Source organism: Schistocerca piceifrons, chromosome 3, assembly GCF_021461385.2.
Source record: "Schistocerca piceifrons isolate TAMUIC-IGC-003096 chromosome 3, iqSchPice1.1, whole genome shotgun sequence".
Taxonomy (NCBI): domain Eukaryota; kingdom Metazoa; phylum Arthropoda; class Insecta; order Orthoptera; family Acrididae; genus Schistocerca; species Schistocerca piceifrons.
The window spans coordinates 145,395,448-145,413,655 of NC_060140.1; the positions used below are offsets into that span (position 1 = coordinate 145,395,448).

At 38.6% G+C, this 18,208-nt stretch overlaps 1 protein-coding gene across 3 annotated transcripts in view; it reads left to right on the plus strand.

The window, feature by feature from the left end:
- LOC124787665 (RNA polymerase II-associated protein 3) overlaps positions 1–15,587 on the plus strand; it is a 114,675-nt gene extending 99,088 nt beyond the window's left edge. For all 3 annotated transcript variants that reach the window (XM_047254479.1, XM_047254478.1, XM_047254480.1), the window contains 3 exons: positions 1,850–2,143; positions 8,802–8,994; positions 15,325–15,587. In XM_047254479.1, the coding sequence (XP_047110435.1) occupies positions 1,850–2,143; positions 8,802–8,994; positions 15,325–15,413 (576 nt within the window). In that variant the 3' untranslated portion in view covers positions 15,414–15,587. The remainder of the gene's footprint in view (positions 1–1,849; positions 2,144–8,801; positions 8,995–15,324) is intronic.
- Positions 15,588–18,208: the final 2,621 nt, after the last annotated feature.

Sequence of the window (18,208 nt, forward strand, 5' to 3'; positions counted from 1 at the left end):
CTCTGCCTCTTTGAATAGTGTGGAGAGATATCGACAAATTTCAGCAGATGCCTTGACAGCCACATGTATTTGTGCGTTTCCAAGACGGCATTTTGTTCTTTTTGCCTGGAGTAAAGGTGCAACAATGAATCACTGTGGCACCAAGATACTTCAGTATATTAATTTAATATTATTGTTTATGTACAGAACAATAATAACCAACTTTATTTCAAGTTGTCATTCATTATTTATGAAGTTAATAACGCCTCAGCCATCATATGAAGCCATGGACTTGCAATCCTTGATAACAAATGACTACAAGATAAGTATATCCACAAGAGTTTTGGATCTGAGAATTACGTTACTAGTGGGGGTCCTTAAAAATAAACTGTAATTAGATCTCAGTACCTTGAATGAAAGCCCACTAGAATTAATAGGTTTAGGGTAAGATACTGGGCACTTCAAACCTCATCAACATTCAGTCTGTTCAGTGATGCCCAGTGTTGACCTGATGCCCATGTCAGAGCATGTTTTCTGGGTTTGAAGTCCAGTTCTGTATAACATAAGCTATGAAGTTCTACCAAAGTTAGTATTCCATTATTGCTCATAACATGACTGAAATTGCTGTCAAGTAATACATTTATCCACATTATCAAGGCATTTATACTGTGTACACTTGGTTGGTTTTCTGTGGGTTGAATACTTCATTTCCACTCATCTCAGCTTAGTATCCTATCTGCCCTAATTTGTGCACCACAGACCAGCTCACCTTTAACATTTTGCCTTGCATGTTGAGTCACCTTTTCTGCCTGTACTGTTAGTGCTTTCTTCTTTTCATCACCAATAATTCTGTTTACAGCAAGCTTCTACTGTCTGGAAGCAGCACACACTACTTTAAATCGATCATATCTGTACCTAGTAACAGGACGAAGTTGGTTTCCGCTATTGCCAGGTATACAAATTCCTTTTTTACCAAATGCACTGCAGTTGTTTCAGCTTCCTGTGTAGATACAACAGTTATAAACTTGAGCACCCCATTTATGAATATGATGTACACCACAGCATTGACTGTCTTGAAAAGCTGCATCGACTTCTAGGAACTGAACAAGTAGTTAGCGCTTCTTCTCCTGCCCGACTTGTATTCTCTTTACCTAGGTCTCAGCTGTTCCATCTCCTTGGCTGCCCCCGTTCCATTGCCTTGCCTTTGCTCTTTCTCTTCCATTCATTTTCCACTCTGCTCCTCACCTGTCCTGATATTGTGTTCCCCTTTCTTGCAGTCTCCCCAATCCCCCCCCCCCCCCCTCTCTCTCTCTCTCTCTCTCTCTCTCTCTCTCTCTCTCTCTCTCTCTCTCTCTCTCTCTCTGTCTCCCTCTCCTTACAGTTGTCTCACCTCTCCTGATTTTCAGTATCTTAAAACATCATGTCAGTACCACACATTATTCCCTCCCCTCTCCTTTCCTTACACCTCTCTGCTCAGATGCAGAGAGATTAAAAGTTTTCAGTTATTGGTAATATGCCATTCTTGAAGTATCTTGAGGTTGAATGTTTCAGTCTGTCACACAGCTGGCACATTTTTTGTAAGAAGGCCAAAACAGCAGATCATAATATTCGGCAGGAATGACACGGGATCATTACTCGAGACCGAATCCACAATACAAATTTGCAAATTTGTAACTGATGGATATGTATTCCCTGTGTGCTCTAATTTATTGCTTGTGATTTATTTCAGTATAGTGGGTAATTGTTATTGCTATACATCATAAGCTCTGTGGTGGAATATATGTCAAGTGAATTTATAAAGGGAATATAATTGCTTTTCATGGTCAACTGTTTGTGTCTGTGTTATTTGAAGCATGTGATTTTCTTTCAGAAACCTCTTAAGCATATAGAAATAAAAGAAGTAATTGTTAATAGTCTTAACGAAGATAAAAAGGAACCACAGGTTGTTAGTGAAGACAATACTTGCATGAATACAATCCCTCGGACTGAAAACCGGGGCGAAGATAATATACAAGAAGAGAAACTGCATCCGCAAAAGAGAGCTGATGATTTGAATGAAGGAGCTGACATGCAGCTTCCTCCTGTTCCAGCATCATCTGTGCAGTTCATAAGTGCCTGGAATACAGTTAAAAGGAGGCCAGGACAAAGATTTCATTATTTGAAGGTATGTTTCATGCAGGCTGATTTTTAGTGTTTGGCAGCATATAATTGAAGATTCTAATCTGTAGTGGAAACTGTAGTGGAGGGGGAGTTGACTTGGACATATGGTAGGAATGAAAGAATAAATTTATATTCAAGGTGTATCATTTTTGGTGATAAGATTATGAACAAGATAAACACCAAATTCACTTAATTTTAGGTGTTGTATGCATTATGGGTCTTCTTTTTCTCTTTCTTTTTCATATCTATAACTCTGTGTACCCAGGAATCAGTTGAACCAATCAATACTGGACATCGACTTTGCCTGTGAAGTAATGATGATAATAAGTAGAGATGATAAGAGTACAAACAGAAAGAGAACAGGACACTGATGTTTGTTTTTTATTTGTATTATTTTTTTGATTGTGTGGAGACCTAATTGTAACGGCCCACAGTACAAAGGTTTACTTTTTTGTTCATGTTTGACTACATTTACAAACTGAACTGACTTGATGCCTCCATTCTGAAACCTCACTCAGTTATTTTATTTCCATTTCATCTTAAATTAGTTATCACTTTTGATGATTTACACAGAGGCGGCTGCGGTGGCCGTGCAGTTCTAGGCGCTTCAGTCCGGAACCGCGAGACTGCTACGGTCGCAAGTTCGAATCCTGCCTCAGGCATGGATGTGTGTGATGTCCTTAGGTTAGTTAGGTTTAAGTAGTTCTAGGGAACTGATGACCTCTGATGTTAAGTCCCATAGTGCTCAGAGCCATTTGAACTATTTGATTTACACAGAGATCTCCATAAATAACTATGCTCAGCACATTGTCTCACAGGGGACCACTAACTGAAAATTAGTTTCCATCAAAGTTATTGTTACATCATGACACTCACAATTACTTTTTCTGAGACTGTTAATTCAGAGGCTTCATCTGATAACTCGCACCTGAAACCTGTAGCTGTTGTGGAACTCAGCACATAGTTGCCACTGGATCTGTCACACCACCCTGTGACTCAGACTGTGCATTTTGGAGTTTCCTCTATCAGAATCAATAATAATAATAATAATAATAATAATAATAATAATGTATCATGGATCTGGTGATGAATTTGTGTCAACTCGCTTTTTTCTTTTATATACAAGGCGTACAACTTTGCTTCCACCATTTTTTTTCCCCAACATATGAGGCTTTAATGAAACAAATTGGTTACACATTTATCATTCAAAGTATTTTCCATCATTGGCCACTACTTTCTCCCATCTTTCTGGCAGTGTACAAATCCTGCATTGAAAAAACTGTTCATCTTTTGAAGCGATCCACGAATCGATCTGATTCGTGACTTCTTCATGAGATCGGAAATGTTGGTCAGCCAGGCCATGCACCATTGATCTAAACAGGTGATAGTCAGAGGGAGCAATGTCTGGAGAATATGGCAGGTGGGGTAGGACTTCCCGTTTTAACATTTCCAAATAAATTTTACCTCTTTTGCAGCATGGGGTCGAGCGTTGTTGTGCTGCAAAATCACTGTATCTTGCCTCTCGCTGTATTGCGGTCATTTGTCTTTTAATGCTACATCTACATCTACATCTACATTGATACTCCGCAAGCCACCCAACGGTGTGTGGCGGAGGGCACTTTACGTGCCACTGTCATTACCTCCCTTTCCTGTTCCAGTCGCGTATGGTTCGCGGGAAGAACGACTGTCTGAAAGCCTCCGTGCGCGCTCTAATCTCTCTAATTTTACATTCGTGATCTCCTCGGGAAGTATAAGTAGGGGGAAGCAATATATTCGATACCTCATCCAGAAACGCACCCTCTCGAAACCTGGCGAGCAAGCTACACCGCGATGCAGAGCGCCTCTCTTGCAGAGTCTGCCACTTGAGTTTATTAAACATCTCCGCTATCACGCTATCACAGTTACCAAATAACCCAGTGACGAAACGCGCCGCTCTTCTTTGGATCTTCTCTATCTCCTCCGTCAACCCGACCTGGTACGGATCCCACACTGATGAGCAATACTCAAGTATAGGTCGAACGAGTGTTTTGTAAGCCACCTCCTTTGTTGATGGACTACATTTTCTAAGCACTCTCCCAATGAATCTCAACCTGGTACCCGCCTTACCAACAATTAGTTTTATATGATCATTCTACTTCAAATCGTTCCGTACGCATACTCCCAGATATTTTACAGAAGTAACTGCTACCAGTGTTTGTTCCGCTATCATATAATCATACAATAAAGGATCCTTCTTTCTATGTATTCGCAATACATTACATTTGTCTATGTTAAGGGTCAGTTGCCACTCCCTGCACCAAGTGCCTATCCGCTGCAGATCTTCCTGTATTTCGCTACAATTTTCTAATGCAGCAACTTCTCTGTATACTACAGCATCATCCGCGAAAAGCCGCATGGAACTTCCGACACTATCTACTAGGTCATTTATATATATTGTGAAAAGCAATGGTCCCATAACACTCCCCTGTGGCACGCCAGAGGTTACTTTAACGTCTGTAGACGTCTCTCCATTGATAACAACATGCTGTGTTCTGTTTGCTAAAAACTCTTCAATCCAGCCACACAGCTGGTCTGATATTCCGTAGGCTCTTACTTTGTTTATCAGGCGACAGTGCGGAACTGTATCGAACGCCTTCCGGAAGTCAAGAAAAATAGCATCTACCTGGGAGCCTGTATCTAATATTTTCTGGGTCTCATGAACAAATAAGGCGAGTTGGGTCTCACACGATCGCTGTTTCCGGAATCCATGTTGATTCCTACATAGTAGATTCTGGGTTTCCAGAAATGACATGATACGCGAGCAAAAAACATGTTCTAAAATTCTACAAGAGATCGACGTAAGAGATATAGGTCTATAGTTTTGCGCATCTGCTCGACGACCCTTCTTGAAGACTGGGACTATCTGTGCTCTTTTCCAATCATTTGGAACCCTCCGTTCCTCTAGAGACTTGCGGTACACGGCTGTTAGAAGGGGGGCAAGTTCTTTCGCGTACTCTGTGTAGAATCGAATTGGTATCCCGTCAGGTCCAGTGGACTTTCCTCTATTGAGTGATTCCAGTTGCTTTTCTATTCCTTGGACACTTATTTCGATGTCAGCCATTTTTTCGTTTGTGCGAGGATTTAGAGAAGGAACTGCAGTGCGGTCTTCCTCTGTGAAACAGCTTTGGAAAAAGGTGTTTAGTATTTCATTTTTACGCGTGTCATCCTCTGTTTCAATGCCATCATCATCCTGGAGTGTCTGGATATGCTGTTTCGAGCCACTTACTGATTTAACGTAAGACCAGAACTTCCTAGGATTTTCTGTCAAGTCGGTACATAGAATTTTACTTTCGAATTCAATGAACGCTTCACGCATAGCCCTCCTTACGCTAACTTTGACATCGTTTAGCTTCTGTTTGTCTGAGAGGTTTTGGCTGCATTTAAACTTGGAGTGGAGCTCTCTTTGCTTTCGCAGTAGTTTCCTAACTTTGTTGTTGTACCACGGTGGGTTTTTCCCGTCCCTCACAGTTTTACTCGGCACGTACCTGTCTAAAACGCATTTTACGATTGCCTTGAACTTTTTCCATAAACACTCAACATTGTCAGTGTCGGAACAGAAATTTTCGTTTTGATCTGTTAGGTAGTCTGAAATCTGCCTTCTATTACTCTTGCTAAACAGATAAACCTTCCTCCCTTTTTTTATATTCCTATTAACTTCCATATTCAGGGATGCTGCAACGGCCTTATGATCACTGATTCCCTGTTCTGTACATACAGATTCGAAAAGTTCGGGTCTGTTTGTTATCAGTAGGTCCAATATGTTATCTCCACGAGTCGGTTCTCTGTTTAATTGCTCGAGGTAATTTTCGGATAGTGCACTCAGTATAATGTCACTCGATGCTCTGTCCCTACCACCCGTCCTAAACATCTGAGTGTCCCAGTCTATATCCGGTAAATTGAAATCTCCACCTAAGACTATAACATGATGAGAAAATTTATGTGAAATGTATTCCAAATTTTCTCTCAGTTGTTCTGCCACTAATGCTGCTGAGTCGGGAGGTCGGTAAAAGGAGCCAACTATTAACCTAGTTCGGTTGTTTAGTGTAACCTCCACCCATAATAATTCACAGGAACTATCCACTTCTACTTCACTACAGGATAAACTACTACTAACAGCGATGAACACTCCACCACCGGTTACATGCAATCTATCCTTTCTAAACACCGTCTGTACCTTTGTAAAAATTTCGGCAGAATTTATCTCTGGCTTAAGCCAGCTTTCTGTACCTATAACGATTTCAGCTTCGGTGCTTTCTATCAGCGCTTGAAGTTCCGGTACTTTACCAACGCAGCTTCGACAGTTGACAATTACAATACCGATTGCTGCTTGGTCCCCGCATGTCCTGACTTTGCCCCGCACCCGTTGAGGCTGTTGCCCTTTCTGTACTTGCCCAAGGCCATCTAACCTAAAAAACCGCCCAGCCCACGCCACACAACCCCTGCTACCCGTGTAGCCGCTTGTTGCGTGTAGTGGACTCCTGACCTATCCAGCGGAACCCGAAACCCCACCACCCTATGGCGCAAGTCGAGGAATCCATTAATTGTGTTCGATAACGAGCACCTGTGATTGTTTCATTGGTTTTAACACTTCATATACGTGACGCCGAGCTGATCCCATCAAATGCAAAGCGTGATCTTGGAGCTGTGAATATTCGGTTTGGCCGTCAACGTGGAATCATGGCTGAGATATCCCCATGATTTTTTGCATTTAGGGTTATCATAATGAACCCATTTTTCGTCCCCGCTCACAATACAATGCAGAAATCCCTTCCCTTTTTGCCTCTGAAGCAACTGTTCACACAAACACACACACACACACACACACACACACACACACACACCGTTCAACATCTCTTGGTTTCAGCTCATACGGTGCCTCTGAAGCAACTGTTCACACACACACACACACACACACACACGCACACACACACCGTTCAACATCTCTTGGTTTCAGCTCATACGGGACCCAAGTCCCTTCTTTCTGAATCATGATCATAGCCTTGAGATGTTTTGAAATGGCTTGCCGTGTCACTCCCACTAATTGTGCCAATTCTTCTTGAGTTTGACGCCAGTCTTCACTCAGCAGTGTCTCCAACTCTGCATCTTCAAAAACATTCTCTCTTCCATCACTATGCCAGTCAACGACATTAAAATCACCGTTCTTGAAGTGTTGAAACCACTCGCAACACATTCTTTCACTAATAGCGTCCTTACCATACATACTTGAGAGCATTCGATGAGACTCAGCTGCTGTTTTCTTCATATTGAAACAAAACAGCAACACCTCCCACAAATGACGAGAATTAGGCTTGTAAACTGACATTTTCAATCAAGAACAACTTTTGTAGACACAAATCGACTAATGTTTGAATGAGGTTATATTAACCGAGATCCAAGCTAACTGCCTGATGTCTGCGATCTGTTTCTTTCGACTGCTACTTACCGTTGGCGCCACCTATCGGCAAACGGCGGAAGCAAAGTTGTACACCTTGTACACCTTGTACAAAAGAATCTTAGGGTTTGTGCCCTTGCATTCTAATCTATAGTGTAGCCTGAGGCCCAGGTTAGGTTGAAGGGTAACAGGTAGGTTGAGAGGTGCCAGAATGGTATCGAAAGCTTCAGTTAACCCGAACCCAACATTGTAAGTACAAGATGTGCTGTAGACATTGTATATTTTTAAACACTTGGACTTTGTGTGATTAAAGTGTGAATGTTACTACATTGTAATCACACTGTGCTTATATTTACTCCCTTTCAAAGATGTTTTCCAGCCCCCGGTAAATTTGAATTAGAAATATCAAATTGAGCATTCATAACAGATTGTTTATTAGATAATGAAGGTTAGTGGCCCACAGGAAGGGGACTACCGAACAGAAAGAAGTGATTAATAGAAACATTTGCTGTGTGATGATAACCAATGCATTATTAAAATTGTAATAAAATATAGTTCCACGAAGTTCATCAGTCATCATTATGCATGCTATGATAACATATCAGTCACTCAAACAGTGAGAGAGTAGTTAAGTGACATAGCAAAACACCCCTTCCAAGTATGAGGAGTATCAGATTGCAAGAGAGTAAACTGAAATCTCAGTACTATGTGAATTAAGAAACTGCATCAAAATAAAAGATGAATGTGGAGTGAAACATGAGAAGTTAATTTTAAAAGGTAATCAGGAGAAGGGGACTATCAAGCAAATAAGAAGAGGAAAAGATAAACAAAACAAAAAATATTGAACAGGGACAAATGTAGTTTAATATTTACCACTGTAACACAATTGTCCTGAGGTCAAATTACACCTTAAAGGAAAGCATTTCAGGCATTAATTTCACCACTATAACCAAAAAATTAGCTGTATAACAAAACAAATGTATACTAAATAGGCATGACATAAAAGCAAAGAGTTTGGTTTTTTAGGCTGTGGAGTAGGTAATGGGATGCTATGCAGTATAACATCATTCAGTGCTTCACCATTAGCATTTTGTTTTGTTTTTTTGGTAAAATATTCTCTCTCCCTCTCCCTGTCGTGTGTGTGTGTGTGTGTGTGTGTGTGTGTGTGTGTGTGTGTGTGTGTACGCAACAAGATGTCATGCTCTGATGACATTTGTGAATTGTCTCACAGCAAATTCCTGGTGACAAAATACCCAGTATTTTCCGTGAGTCAATGGAGAGCAATATGTTGAGCGAGATAATAACAACACTGGTAGAAGATTTTCTTCAACACAAAGCTGCTGTGTACCCTTACCTTAAAGGGCTGTCAGAAGTGAAAAGATTTGGAGCTCTGACAATGTTCCTATCAAAGAATGATAAATCAGGTATGTATACATACCTTTTTCACCGATAATCTCAAAACTCCATATGGGATGGCTTTCATTGTAACAAAAAATGTAATTTACCATTAAGGTCCTGTTGAGGTGATGTAATAGTGTGCTTGAGAATTTTTCAGTAGTTAATATGTCATCTAAAATTAATGTACTCTGTTACAAGTGACTGAATAGGAAGCATTAGAATGCCACTTAGCTTGAGGTATTTCTAGTGAGCTGTAAATTTTTTTTATCTTCACATCCCCTCTTATCGATTTTTCTTTCTTTTTCTTCCTTTATTTTATAGGTTTCCATATTCTAGGAGATAATACTTTCTGACAGATCACATTAACCCATCAGAAAGAGTAGTGAATATTTGTTGAAAATGATATCTTTGTGTGGCTGTTTGACTGCATTACAATTATTGCAAATTCATGTCATATTAGAAACATAGTAGACTGTGGGAGCATCCAACTGTTGCTATATTGTTGGAATACGGTACTCTCAGACCTGACTAATGGTATTGTCGTGTAAAGTTTCTACTAACAACTACTACACGGCATTTTTGAGAGGTGGCATTAGTTTTGTTTTACTGTTTGGTATTGTTGAAGTAGTGGAAGCTCAGAAAGTGGCAAAGTAGTTTGTTTGTAGTTCTTACTCAACAACAGTACCTTGAATTGCTTAGTATAAATTTTTTCAACCTTCGGAAAAGACCATATACAGTTGTTTGGCACAACTTTGTCATAGCCAAGTGTCCATTAATGATGATTTTCTTGGAGATCAACCAAGATTCAAAATCTGTAATTATGTTTTAAGTTTCTGGGCCTAATTTTCAATGATGTGCTGAGTTTATTGCCACAACTGAAGCATCTAAGTGCGTGCTATCTCAAAACACTCAGTGTTTTAAAGTTATTAGTGAAAGAACATGGGGTGCAGACAAAATGTAGGGGAATTAGGATCAGCCCCAACTGGGTGGTGGGTGTGAGGAGGAGCCTGGGGCTGCGAGGTGGAGGGATAGCAGGGTAGGGGGATGAGGGACAGTAAAGCGCTGCTTGTGATAGCGTACAAGGTGGAGAGAGGGTTGGACAGCTGGGTGCAGTTGGGAGGTTAGATGGAAGGTGGGGGAGCTTAGCAGAAAAGGAGTGAGGTAAAAAGACTGTGGGTGCATTGGTGGACTAGAGGACTGTGTAGTGCTGGAATGGGAATAGGGAAGGGGCTAGAGAGTAAGGACAAAGACTAATGAAGGTTGAGACCAGGAGGCTTACAGGAACGTAGGATATATCGCAGGGAGAATTCACAGGGAGAGTTCGCACCCGTGCAGTTCAGAAAAGCTGGTGTTGGTGGAAAGATGCAGATGGCACAAGCTGTGAAGCTGTCATTGAAATGAAGAACATAGTGTTGGCTGGTGTGCTCAGCAATTGGGTGGTCCAGTTGTGTATTGGCTACAGTTTGTCGGTGGCCATTCATGCGACAGACAGCTTGTTGGTTGTCATGCCCACGTAGAGTGCAGCACAATGGTTGCATGACAAAAATGTTGGCCAAAAGCTCATTTTCTGACACACTGTTTACTGCCTATCTGCAACTCAGCATCTCCGCTGCATAGTGAGTAGCAACTGTCCTTTTCATAATATTGTTATATCTTACATTTCTGTTACATTCATTTCTACTGTTTTTGGACTTTAAAACTTGACCACATTTACTCAGTAAATCTGAGTCATAATTTGTTCACATATATGTTTTTTAACTGCTTGTTTTTGTCACAGTAGAAAAAATACTAATTTTAAAACAGTGAACCATATATTATTATTATTATTATTATTATTATTATGTTTTTAATTATTTCCACTGCAAAAAAATAATTTCTCGGCTTGTGAATTAGACTGTTATATGTTAATTATTCTTTCACTTGACTTTACGTTCTTGCTTCATACGGTACGTCAGAAAACAGGTATCGAGTGATTCACAAAGTTACACAACAGCCCACCAATGATTATGCATCTATAATTTTCTATCAGACCAACAGTGACAAGTATTCTATATTATTCTTCACCCTACAGTGGAGGGACTGTTCATAAATAGACCATGAGCAACAAGGCCATTTGGGATTCACTCGAAACAGAAGCTAGTAACTTCGTGTATAACTGTTTTATTGTTCTTAACTGAGGTTGGAGTCGTCAGTAGCTCTAGTTGGTCAGGGGGTATATTATTGAAACTTCCTTAATGATTAAAACTGAAAGCCCGACTGAGACTCAAAACTGCTATCCATGTAGCTGTGTGAAGTGGACTCCTGATCAATTAAGCTTATCCTGACACCTCTCCACCCTATGATGCAAAGCAAGAAATCTGCAGGCTACATTATTGCAGAACTGTCTGAGTCTCTTGATTCAGATCCCACTCGGCTCTGTACCAATAGTCTCCTATCAGTCCTGTTGATAACACTAAATATGGTGAGTCCGCCTTTGTCTTACAAACACAAGTGGCTATCTTTACCACTTCAGATAACTACTGGAAATCAGAGATAATCTCTTCTGATTCAAAGCAAGTCACATAATTAGTTGTTGCACTAGCCACAACGTGTTTTTAAAAATTCAGGGAAATAAAGCTACAGATGAAGCACCTAAAGATGTCTTCATGGAAAATACTGTGACACAAGGTGCTATCAGCCTTCATGCAGTCATTTTTGTTTTGAGACTCAGCATCAGGGGGAGAAAGGGTGGCTCACAGTAAGGAACTATGTGTGGTCTGTGGAGGTAATGATCGAGCTGTGACAATCATTGTCCTGCTCGCTGAGTCAAGTGAAGTAAAGTTAATGTACCTCAGGGTAGGACATTACTCTCCATCCTCCAGTGGAAACGCCACCAGTGTGTGTGTACTGCCTACGATTTGCACTTCTGTCACATTTTAACTGTATGTGCTTTGTATTGTTACAAGGGCAAATGTTTGTTCACCAGCTGACCTGTCTGCATTTTCTTTTTCCTAGTAATAATATGAATGTGGCTTCTGCTTTAAGGTTCTGTGTTAAGTCTGTCCATATGCATAAACTGTCAGGGAGAAAAATATAATATGTTTTGAGTGTAACTGACTCATCATCCCCTCCTCTCCCCACCCACCTCTCCAACCCAAACATTTATACTAAATCTTTTTATTATTCTTGTGATATAGTTGTGGCTTATGTGCTTTCAAACTTTTCTTTTTGTGAAGCTCATATAATTGCAAAAAAAGGGATTATATTATATTACATTCTTTATACTCACACATAGAGTGCCTTATGGCAAGTTGTCACACCTGTGACTGATAACTTACTTAATGATAGCACCTATTATGATTATAAAATTGGCAGTTAATTCATCTGCACAACAGAGAACTTAATTGTTCTTACTGAAAAATTCATAACTTAAGATTTCTCATTGCCTTGTTCATATATTCTGGTCATATGTGTATATGTTTGGCGCTCCCCTCATTTGCAGTTATCCCATGTACCTTGAAGACAAATTATCTAACTACAAGAAAATTAATCTTCTAAGTAATTCCTTTGAAAGGAAATTAGATGTTGCTCTTTCTTTTTTTTTTAATGAAAAAAAAGTATCACGTGAGAAATAAATTTGGGCTTCATCATAATTTCCATTTTCTGACAAGAATTTTTATTTTTGTGTCCAAGTTAAAATTGTTCACTTGATTTAACTTCCGTGATTGCAAACTCTTAGGTGTCTTTATTTTATATTAATTTCACTAAATAAGGGACATATGTTGGAAAATAAACTATATTACATACTTGCAGAATGTTTGAAAGTTTTCCTATTGTCTGCACAAGGAGATAGTATTACCGGCAAATCCATTTCTCCAGAATGAGATGCTTCAAAAATATTTGTAGTCGTTCAACTATGGAATCCCTTGCTGTTTGTCTGTGGGTTGGGTTAAATACAAATATGTTTCAGAAAATCATCTGAAAATGTCTTCCCAGTTACTACAGTACAGTAGTAAGTGTGAAATAGAGGGTTATTTTAATCCAACCAATGCAGCAAAATTCAGACTATTTTATTTAACTTTGATCACTGCCACACATTTAGTAATGTTAACACTATGCCGTCGCATGTGGTGTTGCGCGCGAAATAGCAGTCAAAGGCCGGCGATACCACAGTGTTGTCATGCGCAAAATGGTGGTCAGCAGCCAGTGACACCACAGTGGTGTCGTGAGCATAGCATCATGCAGTGGCCAGCATCAGCACTTTAGTATCTTTCTCATTCTGTTGGTGTTTTGTTTAGGTAACAATAAGTTACACATGTCAACAAGTTTTCTGTTTTTATAAGTACATGTGCCCTTTCATCATGGCAGATGAAAGAGACAATATGATTATTTACGATGAATGTGCGGATGTCTTGTCTGACGTTCCAGACGACTTGGCCGGTTAGGAAGAAGACATTAGATATCAAAAAAATAAAAGTGAATCAGAACCATTGGAAGATAGTGAAATAAGTTCAAGAAGAATTCGGCGAATGCTAAGGTTGCCAACTGATTCGGATGAAACAGACAAAGAAGACAGTGCACAGTGGTCAGAGTTTTATTTATCGATGACCAATAATACATTTGAAGGATCTCCGGGTCCAAACATATTCCCAAAGATACACAGAGCGTTGAGGCTATTGTAGAATTATATATTTGGAATGATCTATTTGAGTATATTAGCAACAAAACCATTAAGTACTACAGTTGAAATTGCAATAGAAGGAAACTGGATAAAAAAAATGCCAAATATGTCAACATTACGGGACCCAAACTTAGAAAATGGTTTGGGCTTGCTGTCCTTCTGGGAATTTGTAAAAAAAGCAAGGATCGATGATTATTGGTCAACGGATCCGTTGGTAGACACACCGATATTTCGCAAAATGATGTCCCACAGCCGATTCAGACAAATATTATCATTTTTATATTTTTCTGACACAATAATAAATCAGATAATGCCAACCAGCTCTTCAAAGTGCAGTTCATAATTAATTATTTTTCCAAAAAGTTTAAAGAAACTTTTAATCTAAGTCAAAACACCTCAATTGGTGAAGGAACGATACCATGGCATGGACGGTTAAATTTTAATGTGTACAATCTGTCAAAAATTACGAAATATGGCATACTCATTTGAATGCTGTGTGATTCGATTACATGATACATTTCCTCATTCCAAGATATATTCTGGTGCTGGACAGCCTTTAGCAAAAATAGTGATGGAACTATTGACACCTTATTATGGAAAGTGGCATCACCTCTACATGGATAATTATTATAATGGTGTAGAACTTGTAGAGAAGTTACTTGGAAAGAAAATTCAAGTTTGTGGAATGATACGGCAAAACAGAAGGTTTCCGGAAAAATTAAAGCACGCAAAAGCCAATGTGTTTGAAGCTTATCAACGGAAAGGTGAAGTACTCGCACAGGTATGGAGAACTCCGAAAACTAAAACGATATGAATGATCTCTACAATACATAATGCCACTTTGACACTCAAAGAAAACAAAGAAAAACTAATTACACAATTAAAAAAAAACACCTGACAGTGATTAGACTACAGCAAATACATGAAAGGAGCGGATTGGGCAAACCAATATTTGATTTATTACCCTATACACAGAAGCTAATAAAATGGTCAAAAAAGGTTTGTATGTACCTCTTTAATTGCACATTATTTAACGCATTCCGTACATGCCAATATTTCAATACAGAACACAAGAGTCTCAAATTTCACAATTTTTTATTGAAAGTGTCTGATAAGCGGATAAAAGACCATGTACCTGCTTCTGAGGAAAACTTGGAGGTTGCCACTACATCGCTAACGTCTCATCATGATCTGGCTGACAGACTTTCTGGTCACATAAAGCAACACCAACTAATACTTATTTCCGAAACGAATAAACGAAAATGAAGAAACTGCCATGTATGTTCCAAAAACAAAAAAGAACAACAACAAACATAATGTGAAAGTCTTGTGGAGTTGTGTTACATCTTGGAGACTATTTGCTGCATTCACAAGAAAGAGAAATACTAAGTACCAAAGACAATGCAAATAAACAAATTTATGGAGAAAAACAAATTTTGTGTTTATTTACATATGTATATCGGCAAAATTTCATAAAACTAGAGGAACAGGGTTGAGAAATTATGAGGATTGACGATGAGTTTAGTAAAACTTAACAACTTGTAATCCGAATTTGTGCTGCCGGCGCCAAGCAAATAAATTTGTACGAAATGTGTGGACAGCAAAGTGTTAATATTGAAACTTGTGAATGCCTTACATTTAAGAAGTGTGTCTTGAGTTATGACAAACAGTTTTTAATAGTGTCTTATTCTGACAGGATTGGAGAAACTGCTGGTCTCGTGTGAGACAAATAAGGAATGCACTGCAGAAGAAGCAGCTAACCTCAGAAACAAATATGAACTGTGAAATATTTAGCTTTTAGAATGAGATGTCAGAGAGAGAGAGAGAGAGAGAGAGAGAGAGAGAGGGAGAGACATGTGAATAAATATACTCTGAAGTTTGGTGTTTCAGAAACATGTAAATAATTTTGTATGCTATGTGTTTCTTTGTATTTGTGAAGTAAATAACTTTGTTACATAATGTATTTTTCATCACAAGAATTTTCTCCACCATTTAGTTTAATGCTGACAGAAAATTGTGAAACTTTATGACTAAAATCTCAGCACTTTGTTTTTTTTTTTTTAATTTATTGTGAGAAAGGGAAGCAATTTAAATTTTAATCAGAACACTTGGATTATTTGGTTGGTACTCTGTAGCACAGCAAATGTGTTAACATTAATCTTACTGAATCCTTCCACATTGCATCACATGTCACAAAGTGGTCATGGAACTGAAAAGGGATTTCAAGGTACATCCACTCTTGATGACAAAATTGATATTTATATGAGGTCTAATACACTTCCAGAAAGTAAAGAAAGTTGAGAAACTAGGATGCCCATCTGAATAGTTCAGAAATATTTCCTGCTATTTAGCTGGTGCCTTATATGGTGCAGTGCTTATGACATGTCAACCAAATTTCACAGAAGAAAAAAAAAAAACCAGAAACACTGTGTATATACTATTACTGCTAACAACATTGGATGAGTTTTAGAATATCTTTGACTCCATTTTCATTATAATGGACTGCATTACATTACTTATAATATGATTTTAGGATGCCACACACAACATTTCATATGTTCACATTGATGCCATTTACCATTTATCCCCATAGCTTGTTCGTTTTTGGTAATGTTTTTGACACCTGTTTCCAAAACCTGATGAATCATTCCTAATAACTGAAAAAGCAGTCAGTGAAATTGTGAATTCATGATTGTATCTGCAGTTACGTATGAACATCCTGAAGACTTACTTGATTAAGTATATCATTATAATGTTATTGCTTTAAATATTGGCAGTGATGGTACTTAAACTGAGTGTGTAAAAAATGCCAGCAGCTCTTTCCATAATTGTTGATATCTTACACTATTTGAAATAACTCTATGATGGAGTGCAATGAATGAAGGTTGTGATGAGGCCACCGGTGCTAGAAACTGTACTTCAAAATCTTCATGGATTATACAGGACTAGATATCGATAAATTAGGCATATATGCTGTATTTTTAACCAATATTTTAAATGTTGGCTTCCAAATATTTTAAGTGATAATAGTTACAATTCTGAAAAAAGGCTTGTATAAACACTTATAATATTCAGTAGACCAGAAGTATGTCTGAAGCAGTATTCCATATTGTAGAATTGTGTTTTAAGATAACAGTATATGTTTTTTACAAAAATGTAGGTGAATAAATTCAGGGAAAAAGTTCATATGAAGTCACTAAATTTTCATAAACTGGTAACCATTCTTAACTACCTGAAAATATAGTCACTGAGTGATGAAATTTAACTATGTTAATGAAAATGAGACACTAAAAAGGAGGAGATGAGTTTTACTATTTGAACAGCAAAATAAGTGACAATATCTGAAGCAGAAATGATGTAAAATGTTGACTGTCAATAGCAAGAAAAGTATTTGTGAGGAAGATCTAACATCAGAAAATCCAGGATGGAATATATATGTGTGTGGGGCGGGGAGGAAGGGGGGGGGGGAGCCCACGCGCGCATCACATATACTTGTGTCTGTCTTTTATTGACAAAGGCCTTAACGGCCAAAAGCTATAATTGTGAGAGTCTTTTTGTTGTGCCTATCGGCAACTCAGCATCTTCACTATATGGTGAGTAGCAACTTTCCTTCTCATTTACGAGAAAGAGAAAGATGTTAACAGTGAATATGAGTTAGTGTTAGGAAGTCTCTTCTAAAGGTGTGCTTGTGTGGAGTGTAGCATTCTATGATAGTGGAATGTTAACAGAAAAGTGAAAAGAGATGAAGAGGCTTATGAAGGATAGGCCCCATGATGATATGCACCAAACCAGTCTTCACACTGAAGGCATCAACTTAATGATAGAATTGAAGTATTAGGTGTGGAACTTATAAATGTCTTATCAGGAAACTTAACGTTTACTCCCCAGACACTATTTTGTGGACAGATAATAATTCAGGATTATTACTGTAATAATAATAATAATAATAATAATGATAATAATAATAATAATAATTAGTAGTAGTGAAATGTGTTCATATGTGAAGGTATGTTTGGAGCAAATGATGGCATCTAGTCAGAAATTAAACCTATGACAATTTATATTCTCTCAAGACAAGATGCTTCACAAACATTCTCTTTCTGTATTGTTCTCACTTTTCTCAAGTTGTCACCCAACCATAAACCATTGCCCTTGCCGAAGCAGTGTGGCTTGCTTGCTTCAACCATTACTTATCCATACTAAAGGTGCACCCACAACACAAGAGTATCTTTGGAGAGTCCAGAAAAACCTACAGTTCCTGAACTAGTCTTTTCAGTATTTGCAGTGGCAACAGGCTGGTTGATTAACTGATTTGGCTCTTTAATAGTAGCCAACATGGTCTTGCTGCTTGGTACCATGAACAACTGAAAGCAAGGGGAAATAATAGACATGATTTTTCCCAATTACATGCAGCTGTATTGTGTGGCTTACTGACGATCCTATTCCCTTAGGGTAAAATATTCTTGAGGTAAAATAATTCCCCACTCAGTTAATTAGGTTGGGAGTATTCAGGAGAATGTCTTGATCAGAAAAAACAAAACTGGCATTGTGTACGTCTGAGTATGGAATCTTAGATCCCT